Genomic DNA, 11,513 nt, shown 5'->3' on the forward strand with positions numbered 1-11,513 from the left:
AGAATCCTGTGGCACCTTATAGACTAACAGACGTTTTGGAGCATGAGCTTTCGTGGGTGAATACCCACTTCGTCAGAAACATGTAGTGGAAATTTCCAGGGGCAGGTATATATATGCTAGCAAGCAAGCTAGAGATAACGAGGTTAGTTCAATCAGGGAGGATGAGGCCCTGTTCTAGCAGTTGAGGTGTGAAAACCAAAAGGGAGGAGAACTGTTCTGTAATTGGCAAAGCCATTCACAGTCTTGTTTAGTCCTGAGCTGATGTGCATATTTGCAGAGAACTGAAGCTCACAGTCTCTCTTGAAGTCGGTCTGAGTTTTGGCTGCAGATGGCACCTTAAGGTCTGGCTATAGTGTGCGCCAGGGGAGGTTGAAAGTGCTCTCATACAGGGTTTTTGTTATATTGCCATTCTAATTCTGATTTGTGTCCATTTATCTTTTCGTAGGAGACTGTCCAGATTTGGCCATGTTAATAGCAGAGGGCATTGCTGGCATACTGCATGGCGTTATTTACATGGTGGACGTGCAGGTGAATGCACCGGTGATGGTCGTGGCGATCTGGTTAGTCCTGTGATCAGGTGTCGCTGGTGTATATATGTAGGGCAGAGTTGGCATCGAGGTTGTTGCATGGGGGTTTGGTTCCTGAGCAGAAGTTACTATGGTAACTGGTGTGCAGTTGCTGGTGAGAATACGTTTTCAGTGTTGGCAAGGTTTCTGGGCAAGGATTTGGCCTGCCACCCCAAGACCTGTGAAAGTGTGGGATCATTGTCAGGATGGGCTGTAGATCCGATGATGCATTGGAGGTTGTTTTAAGATGGGGGGCTGAATGTGATGGCAGTGGAGTCCTATTTGGTTCTTCTTTTTGGGTTTGTCTTGCAGTATGGAGCTCTGGTTACACGTCTGCTTTTGATCTGTTCCTAATTCCTCGTTGGGTACTGTAGTTTGGAGACTGCTTTGGTGGAGATTTTGTAGGTGTTGCTCTGCTGAGGGTTAGAGACAGAATGCGGTTGTACACTCGCAGTGCTTGCTGTAGAACAGTGGATCGTGTGATGTGCCAGGATGGAAGCTGGAAGGCATGAACGTAGGAATAAGCGGTCGTATATATACAAGCGACACCATCACAAGGACTAACCAGATCAGCCACACCCTCACCGGTTATTCACCTGCACGCCACGAATGTAATATAACGCCTCATATGCCAGCAATGCCCTCTGCTATGTACATTGGCCAAACTGACAGTCATCTACGGAAAAGGATAAATTGACACAAGATCAGATCATTAGGAATGCAAATACAAAAACCTGTATAGGAGAGCCACTCAACCTCCACTGGCCACACTATACACCTTAAGGTGGCCATCCTGCAGCCAAAAACTTCAGGACCAGACTTCAAGAGAGGACTGCTGAGCTTCAAGTTCATCTGGCAAATTTGCACCATCAGTCAGGACTAAACAAAGACTGTGAATGGCTTGCCAATTACAGAACCAGTTTCTCCTCCCTTGGTTTTCACACCTCAACTGCTAGAACAGGGCCTCATCCTCCCTGATTGAACTAACCTCGTTATCTCTAGCTTGCTTGCTAGCATATATATACCTGCCCCTGGAAATTTCCACTACATGTTTCTGACGAAGTGGGTATTCACCCACGAAAGCTCATGCTCCAAAACGTCTGTTAGTCTATAAGGTGCCACAGGATTCTCTACTGCTTTTACAGATCCAGATTAACATGGCTACCCCTCTGATACTTGACTACACATATAGAGTGTAATCACAGAAAATCAAGACTTATAGAATTTTGATAGTGAGACCGCCAGTCTTCTATAAAGAGCAAGGGCAGGGAAGCTTAAACTGCATCAACAGAATTTGAAACAAGAGTGAATTACTATAATTGTGAATGGACACTGTACTTCATTGCTAGATATGAGCCTGACTAAGAATGTACTCTCAATCCATAATAGCAGTGTTGGCCAGGAGCTGACCAAGGAACCACTGTCACAGTATGCTTCCTGACATCACTCTGCCTCTGGTGCAGCATGGCTGTCTCCTGCAGTGGGCAGGGATGTAGCAGGGGACAGCCTCACTGAGAACAGAACTCGCCCACTGCTGTTTAGATTATGTTTTTGAAACCCTTACCTTTTATGAATGTTAGCAATCTTTTTAATATTTTAGAGTTCTTTAGTAGGTCACTTTGCCACCACGTGCTAATGAGTTAATAAATAATATATTCCCACCTACAATACAACCAACCAAGACTGTTTAGATTATCGAGATGGAATTTAACAACAACCTTCCATTAAAGTCAACTCTTTTGTTTTATACTATTTTTCTCTGCTAGTAAGGTTAGGGACTTGATCTGATGCCCATTAAAGCCAGTGTAAAGACTCCCACTGACTTCAGTAGGCACTGGCTCACAGCCTATAAATTTCTTTGCCTATTTTTATTGCTGTTGCATACTGGTCTAATGAGTTCAATGTTATGTCCACAATAACCTCTGAATCCTTTTCCTGACCTGGATGCCTGTTCCATTTACCTTATCTTCCCTAGGATGGTTCCCTGATTCCAGCTATTTGTTTACATTATAGTGCATTTGCCATATGTTGGTTCAGTCATCTGAGCAAATCAAATCCTTCCGAAACTGGATCCATGTCAAAAGGTTTGGGGGAGAGGAAAAAAAGAGTATTACCTTTCCTTTATTGTTATAAGTAATGCAATCGGTCTTCTTTATTCTCTTGGCAGTTTCTTCATTATATTCAAATTGCAGTTTATCACTGGATGATTTAGTCTCAGGTCGGTCTTCCAGAATGTTATCTAGAAATTAATTGATTTTAGATAAACAATATGCAGGCCAAGAATTAACTGCAAATTTTATTTCAACTACAAGTTGTTTTGGATAAAGCACCTAGTTACATGTCTGAATAACCAACTGGCAAAAATAACTTATTTACTGGTTAAACCATTTCTCCTTCATTGGTAATATTCTTTTTTAAGAATAAGGATTGATTCTTGTTAGCATATGGCTCTTCGATGAAACCTCCTACACTGTCTTTTTTGTTCAGTAATATTAAAACCAGAAAATCATTTAATAAATATGAGTTAAAATATTTCCACGTCCTCTTTGGCAAATCAAGAAACAAAGGCTTGCCATCAAAAGTATTTAAGAGGTGTTATTGTTGAATATTCAAGAATTGCAGAAGTTTATCAGTTAATATAGTTTAGTCAGTAATCAGTAATTTTAAAAACTATCTTCACATTTCAGACTTTGATTCTCATGCTGCCCCCACTCCATATATACACACTTCCTATATGTTTGAGGCACTCTTCTCCACTAAAAAGAATGCCTCACGTACGTGCTAGAGCAGGAGTAGGCAACCTATGGCATGTGTGCCAAAGGCGGCACGCGAGCTAATTTTCAGTGGCACTCATACTGCCTGGGTCCTGGTCACGGGTCCGGGGGGGGGCTCTGCATTTGAATTTAATTTTAAATTAAACTTCTTAAACATTTTAAAAATCTTATCTATTTTACATACAACGTAGTTTAGTTACATATTATAGACTTATAGAAAGAGATCTTCTAAAAACATTAAAATGTATTACTGGCACGTGAAACCTTAAATTAGAGTGAATAAATGAAGACTCGGCACACCACTTCTAAAAGGTTGCCGACTCCTGTGCTAGAGACTTACCCTGATTGGCCTCCCCAAATTAGAATGATTTATAAGAATGGAAAAACTGCCACAATGGGAAACATTTTTTGTTTACTCTGGCTCTCTATACAGTGTGTGTGTGTGTAAATAAATAAAACTTTCTAAATGTCTCAGTAGCTTATTAAATATATTTTTTTGGACCACAGTATCTTTATGAACAATGTTTCATATGCAGCTTTCCAGTGATACCTGACCAGTAAATAAGCCATAATGACACCATTTGAATGCATTTTCAATTAATACAAAGGAGGTACCATATATTTACACTACATACTTTTAACATGTTGGAGACACAGTGCTGAAATTCATGCAGTTAAAATGCTCAACCAAATGGCTTTTACCTTCCTGGCTGTTAGGAGCAGGAGAAGCATTAAGGACATCAGCTACAGGAACATAGAGTCAGAAAGGGGATAAGAGTAAAGGAAATTAAGAAATATAGCCAGAAAAAAAAATGAAAATTAAGTGTCAATTTTACAACTATGATCATTATGCAAAACTACAGCATTGCTAAAGGAAAATAAAACTGAAATCTTCTAAAGTTTTCAGATGATTATTATTTAGATTAGTTCTGCCAAATATTATAAGAGTTAAAACAAACAGTGCAACCATTTTATTAAAGCAGTAAAGCATGCCACAAGTTACTTTTTGTACTGCACTGTGCACAATTGTTCGTTGATTTCAGATTTTTCCAGCCTTCTCCTAATGGAACATGTTTCAAGTACAACTTACAGTGGGCAACCTGTAATTTCTTCCTGGCCAATGTGTAAGAAACATCTGTACTTGAACAGCACATTTTCATCTATGACATCTGAATATTCACCCTCTGTAGAAGAATCTTCAGATAGACAATTAAGCAGTCTTTCCAGCTATCTTGTGCTGCTGGAACAGCACAAAGCCAGTGAAGCAGGCACCAAAATCTGACCCACTTTCATATTTATTTTAGAAAAATCAGCAGCAGTCATTAAGTCTCCTTATTAAATTTTATTTTGTTAATTTCATCATCACTAACAGAAAAACAAAATAAATTTCATTTGTGAAAGGTTTCGCTGTGCCACTTAAACACAAATCTGGCACTACAGGAAGTGCTGAGCTTTGTGCCTTCTGGTCATCTGTGTAAAGGTCAGGCACTATTTGGTCTTAAGTTTTAATTAATGAAATGTTTTATTCTTTTGCCCTGTCTCTGGGTAGTATGAATTTGGCTACCAGTTGTGATGTATCTTGACATGACATTTTCTGACAGTTATCAGTTATGAAACTAACATCACTTTTGAATGTCTTGGGCCAATTCATTTCTAGTGTAACTTCACTGACGACTTCAGGAACATGTCCAGGCCCCAGACTGCAAGTGTATATGCTGCGCTCAGTAGAAGGATGTTCTGCACCTGTTCTGAATACTGTCCCTGAAAAATTGTTTGAATGTTGGCAACATGATTTAACTCTTAGCACAAAGATCACTAGTTTAACTTACTAACAACAGCAATGGCACGCTTGCAAACATATATGGACACTTACGGCTACATTGTAACTATAAGATCTGACCTGAACAAGTGCCTCTGTGATGTGGTCCGGCCCCTTGAGCAGTCCAGGAAGAGTCAAAATCTCCTTCACAATTTCCCCACTGCTCTAGTGAGGGAGCAAACTGTGCCAGGCCTAGCTCAGTGCAACATAGGCTACCAGACACCCAGGTGCATCTATGCTAGCAGGAGCTCTTGCGAGAGGGAGCCAAGGATCTGCTCACTCCCTGCCAGTTTGTGTAGACCCTGAGTTGTAGTGGCTCTGCAAAGCTTGCTTCCCCTCCTGTGCTGCTATCTGTGAAGCACATGGCAAGACGGTAAGGGAATGCCTTATGCCTCCTTACCTCCTTATACCACTGCACAAGCCAGGCCACTCTTTGTCCCTTAGGGAAAAGGAATTAATATGAAGAATGCATGAACTCTGAGGCGTTAAAACCCTCAAAGAAAACAGGGTTTATGTAAAATACAGTTGTTTGTAATTCATTTATATACACTATTATTTTGATGTAATTTAGAATGAATATAAGTTATCACTCATTATAAGTGATACTAGATTATATAGTAACAAATACATAAAATGTGGAACAACTTAATTTTCTCATGCAAATGTCTCACTACATCTTGTTTGATCTATTCTAACTGAAACAAATTTAAACAGTTAAAGTCAGTCATAAGTATGGAGAAACGTTATAAACCAAGAATTCTCTAAATACAGCATGGTAATAACTATATTTCTTTACCATCAGAGAGAGATTCATAGTCGTAGTCATATTCATCTTCTTCATCCTCCTCCTCTTCATTATTGGTGGGATTACCAGCATTGCCACCATTACTGGCCTGGGCTTGCATGTATGCCAGCTGATGAGCCTACAGTGTTTAAATAATTTTTAAAGCATTCACATATTGAAACAGCAAAAAAGTTCTATTTATAATATTCTTATTCATATGTATCTGTTCAGTGTCCTGTTTTTATAGGAGGAAAAATAGCTATTCTAAAGGATTGTCTACATGGGAAAGTTATACCAGTAAAAAGTGAAGAGTGAATTTAAACATCTGTAGCTACACAGGTATAAATCCCCACGTGCCCATTGTTAGTCCAATATAAGAGTTTATGGTTTCGTTTAAGGCACTTTGGAAGCAGTTTAGACAAAACAAAAATATCCAGAAAACATACAGGGAGTTAGTGGTTTAACTATAGCAGTTAACTGGTGAAACTTTCCTGTGTATAGAAGCCCAAAAATTCCTCCCATCTCCCAAAATAGTTTATTTACTGTTAATTGTGATTCCATGAATGGGCTTAAATCTCCTCCTCTAACCTCTGAAAATCCATGTAACATTGATACCTGCATCACAGGAGTTGTTAATAAACTAAAATTTCAAGGAAGATCTGACTGTGAATCATATATATACATAATTGTCCAGCTTTTTGGATTATTTACTGAGATTACATTTACCCAAAGTGAAAAGGGAGTCATTGTGGATCTATAGATAAGATCACACTTTTGAAAAAGTCCAGTTCCCACTAAATAATCCATTTCACTATATGGGATGTTTGCCATTAATTCCAAGCTGTTGGTAACTGGAACACAGTTACTGTTCAGTCCCTGTGGAAAAAATGAAGGAAGAGCTGAGCTGTATAGATTAAAATAAAAGGGACTGTAATGTAAAGGAAGTTTGCATTGTTGTTGCCCACATGGCACTCCATTTCCTTGTAAAGAGAAGATTCCAACTTCTGTAAGAGCATTTCATCCACTGCAAAAATTAAAAGATGGTGGAGACGTCACCAGATGTCACATATTTCAGGAAAATTTTCTACCTACCATATGGAAATATGGTATAATAAAAATGGTAAAATTCTGCCATGAAATAAAATCAATTGGTAACAAGTGAAAAAAACCATTTGTTTAAGGCACCTGGCTTGAATATGGTAAAAATACAGCAGAACTTTGCTAAATCCAAAAAGACAACGAAGTATTACAAAACAAAATGCACATACAAAAAACCTTGGGGTGGCTTCTCCCCATTTCTGAACAAACATTTAATAGCTAAGTGTTTGGTAAGACTACATTACTTTTACCAAATATACTACATTGTGTTTACTATGTATCAAAATTAAAACAAAAAAACCCCATGAAAATAAACCAAGTACTTTTGCAATTATATTTTTATTTTATATATTTATATTATGTTGCTATATAATCCACGATGTCCATTAGACTGGTTCTGTTGTCTATGTTAAATTGGCAAAACTTTAACTACTATTGCTTTTTCTAAATCACAACTTAAATCTCAGAATGTTTGTTAGGGAAATAATTTACCTTTTGTTTTAAAATATCCACTGGAGTTTGATGGGCTTTCAGTTTTTTGTTTTTCAGCAGCACTTTTCTTTTCAGTTGGTCCGGAGAAGGGAGCATTGGATCATCAGAAAAGTCACTCTCAAATAAAAACTTAGTTACCAGCTTATCTCCAAATACATTCTGAAATATTTAGAATAAGTGAGATATCATGAAAAACAAAATCCCCAGCCATGCATTTTGAATAATATAATACACTATGACTAACCTTAAAAATTTCAGCCATCTTGCGTTGCTGAGGCAATGAACAGTGGTTCTCTATAGATATGATGATTGGCATATCAGAGGTGATAAAGGCACTGCGATCAATAGCTTCAACTACATCCTATAAGAACCGAAATGTAAATGTTACAAGAGTTAGAATCCTCTAATTTGAAAAGCATAAAATATTTATAGTTGATTATTTCCGAGTATTGATTTCATGATTCAAAATACATACAATATGAATTTAGGGTTGTCTGCACTGTATTCGAAACTGTGCTTTCCAGCACGGGCAGACACACACTAGCTTTACTTGAGCTAACACACAGTAAAAATAGCAGTGTAGCTGAGATTGCATGGGCTGCAGCTTGGCCTAGTTATCTGACTGTGTACCTGAGGGCCCAGGCACGTTTGTACTCAGGTGGCTAGCTCAAGCTGCTGCCAGTGCTACCCCCAGCTACTCTTCCATTTCTAGTGTGATAGCTTGAACAATGCTAGCGTGTGTCTGTCTACCCGTGTTGGGAAGAATGCTCCCATGTGCAATGTAGACATATCCACATGCTGAGGCCTAGGTCCTAGGACCCTGCGAGGTGGGAGGGTCCCAGAGCTCAGGCTGTAGCCCAAACTTGAATGTTTACTCTGCAGTTAAACAGCCCCTTTAGGCATGAGCCTCACAGGCCCACATCACTGGCATAGGCCAGCCATGGGTGTCTAATTGCTGTGTACACAAACACTTAGTGACTTGTTTTTTCCTAGAAGTGAACAAGTTATTAAATTTCTTTACTGATTAATTTCTATTTTCTGCAAGAAATTGTCAATATACCTTAAAAGGGATCTTAGTAGTGAGTGTATGTCCATGATAAATGATAGGCATCCCATCATCACCATCCCAGCAGTCTAATTCCACACTCCTACAGCCTTGTAAGAGAACCTGTAACACAAATGAATAATAGATCCCATGTGAACAGCAACTGTACAAAAACAAAGAGAGAAAAAAGGGTGCAGCGCTAAATGGCAGCTGGAGGAAGTTGCTGCCCATGAAAACTACTTTATTGTGGTGTGAAAGGAAACCATGGAAGCTACTATCCCAAACAACTGGATCCCACACAGAGAGAGAGAGAGCAGGAAAATGAAGAATATTAGAAAGCAAGAATTAAAAAGAAAGGTTCCTATTGGAAATAGAAAGAAATTTCAGAAGCTACCAGCATTGCTGCTGGAGGCAGAGAGAATGGGAATTTGGTTGCTGAGTGGGGTCAGCTGCCTCCCATGTAGCCCCTCGTGCCTCAGGTAGGATGCCAGGCATCCAGTTTTTGATCGGAATGCCAGGTTGAAAAGGGACCTGGTGGCTCTGGTCAGTACTGCTAACCGGGCCATTAGAAGTCCAGACAGCGGCAGCAGGTGAGGAGGGGGCCTGCAGTAGTTCTTTCTGTGGAGCTCCTGGGCAGTGTGAGCCCTAGTGGGCAGAGGGCAGATCCTAACGGAAGGGCTAGGAAAGGCATCCGGCTGCAGGCTGAGACCAGCAGGGTTAACCCTGGGCAGCAGCCACCGTGATGGCCAGGGGCTGCCTGCAGAGCGGCCATTGTGGCCTTTAGGAAGTACCTTCAGCCCCCTCCCTGCCCGGCCTGCTGCTCCCCGGCTGGCAGGAGCGGAGAGAGGAGCAGCCCCGGCTCCCCAGGGCCTGCATGCAGCTGGCAGCAGGGAAGGGGGCCAGGGTGAGCTGCCACTGCCTGCCCTAGGCCCAGTAGCCCACTCCACGGGGGCTGCTGCGCCGGGTTTGTCTCAGGACCATGCGACTAGCAGGTAAGGGGCTGTCAGCTGATAAGTCTTCTCCCAGGGGTGAATGGGCTGTGCAGAAGCCTGGGGCTGCTCTCCCCGGGAATGGGTCCCAGCAGGATCGGGCAGCAGTTGGGCATGGAGGCCCCAGCCAACGGCCAGGCTGGGGAGTCACTGCACACGGCAAGGAGACATGGAGGGGGCCTGCTGCAGCGCTCTCCCTAGAGCTGCTGTGATTTGGGCTATGCTGGGGGTGCACCATTCCCCTGACCCGCATTCCAGAAAAGAAAAATTTTTGTCCTCGGTGCACTGGCTGAGCCATGTGTCCAGGATTCATGGCAAACAGAACAGCCTCTGAGATCCAGGAAAAGCCAAGGCAGCACTGGTGCATCTGCTATTTAAGGGGCCGCCTGACAAAAGTACCTGCCGGAGCTCCCGCAAACCACACCAGGCAGAGTTGCCCGGAGCCCACACTCTGAACCTCCTCCCATGCCTGAACCCACTGCCACAGCTCGGAGCACACTCTGAATCCCTTGGACCCAGTCTGGAGCCCCCTCCTACACCCCAAACCCCTCACCCCCACCCTAGAGCCCTCATCCCCTCCCACATCCCAATCCCTTGCCCCAGCCTGGTGAAAATAAGCAAGTGAGCGGGGGCGGGGGGAGTGAGCATTGGAGGAGGGGGGACTGAAGTGAGTAGGGGTAGGGCCTCAGGGAAGGGGCGGGGTGAGGGTGTTTGGTTTTCTGAAATTACAAAGTTGACAACCCTAGCCTCAGGGTACCTCTGTGATGCTCTGCTAACAATTTCTCCCTCAAAAGTCTTCTTAAACGAACTCTACACAGGGCTTTCTTGTCCATTCATCACCCTTCTACGGGGGTTTGAGTTTATTGACATAAATAAATCTCCAAGATAAAACTCTAAGTCTGAAAACACAGTGCATCACTTTTACTCTCATCAGGTCACTCCCAGGCTTTTCCTGCCTGTAGTCTTGGGCTACAACTACACACAAAACATAAAACCCCACAGCAGCAAGTTTCAGAGCCCAGGTTAATTGACTCGGCCTTGTGTTATGGGGCTAAAAATAGCAGTGTAGACATTTGGGCTCGGGCGGGAGCCTAGGGTCTGAGACTCTTCCCCCTCACTGAGTTTCAGTTGATGGGGGCTCCAAGACTCATTGCTGTAGGTCTTTTTCTGCTGAGTAGACATACCCTCAGTAGGGAAACCCCATGTCCCAGGTCCTTCTGCAGGAGCTTGCTCACTCACAGCAGTCTCCAATTCACCCTACTACCAGGCCTTCTTGCCTAGGCTTTTCCTGCTTTAGCAGGCCACCCCAGCCCCTACTTTGCTGGAATCTTATGTCTCTGGCTTCCAAACCCCCTGGTATCAAGGTCGTCACTGCAGACGCCTGACTGCCTTCATTTCTTTCTGCAGTTCCCTGAGCTTCCCCCTTCACTGTAGCCATCTGTCAACCTTTATAAAGAATCACCTGATTCAACCCAGGTTTGCCTCTTATCAGGATTGAATAGTCCCAGGCTCTCAAGCCCATAAGGGCAAGACACCCTATCACAGTTGCAAAAAGTGTCCCTTGAAGGGCCAGGAGCTTACACTGGGAGAGAAATATTTACATCTTCCTGACTGCAGAAGCAAGTGGGTATCTAAACAAATATTTTCTCCAGGATGGAAGAGGGTCACTGCAAGACAGCCTTCTGGGCTATAACTTTTTATTGGAAGTAAAGCTTTCTGGAATCAGTATAACTTCAGGTAAAGCACATATATGAATAGGATGAAATTCACTTATCCTGCTCAGAGCCTTAGACAATGGAAGTACATTATAGACTCGTAGACTTTAAGGTCAGAAGGGACCATTACGATCATCTAGTCTGACCTCCTGCACAATGCAGGCCACAGAATCTCACCCACCCACTCCTGTAACAAACCCCTAACCTATGTCTGAGTTACTGAAGTCCTCA

General features: G+C 42.3%; 1 protein-coding gene across 5 annotated transcripts in view; it reads right to left on the reverse strand.

Annotated features, from left to right (window-relative positions):
- Positions 1 to 11,513, reverse strand: part of PLCE1 (phospholipase C epsilon 1) — a 288,806-nt gene that overhangs the window by 42,262 nt on the left and 235,031 nt on the right. For 3 of the 5 annotated variants that reach the window (XM_032793107.2, XM_032793105.2, XM_032793104.2), the window contains 6 exons: positions 8,594 to 8,701; positions 7,778 to 7,894; positions 7,534 to 7,692; positions 5,956 to 6,082; positions 4,043 to 4,084; positions 2,681 to 2,805 (listed from right to left, as the gene is read on the reverse strand). In XM_032793107.2, the coding sequence (XP_032648998.1) occupies positions 2,681 to 2,805; positions 4,043 to 4,084; positions 5,956 to 6,082; positions 7,534 to 7,692; positions 7,778 to 7,894; positions 8,594 to 8,701 (678 nt within the window). The remainder of the gene's footprint in view (positions 1 to 2,680; positions 2,806 to 4,042; positions 4,085 to 5,955; positions 6,083 to 7,533; positions 7,693 to 7,777; positions 7,895 to 8,593; positions 8,702 to 11,513) is intronic. The other 2 variants (XM_075072693.1, XM_032793106.2) reach the window with 1 other exon arrangement.

The sequence above is a fragment of the Chelonoidis abingdonii genome, chromosome 15 (genome assembly GCF_003597395.2).
Source record: "Chelonoidis abingdonii isolate Lonesome George chromosome 15, CheloAbing_2.0, whole genome shotgun sequence".
Classification (NCBI taxonomy): domain Eukaryota; kingdom Metazoa; phylum Chordata; order Testudines; family Testudinidae; genus Chelonoidis; species Chelonoidis abingdonii.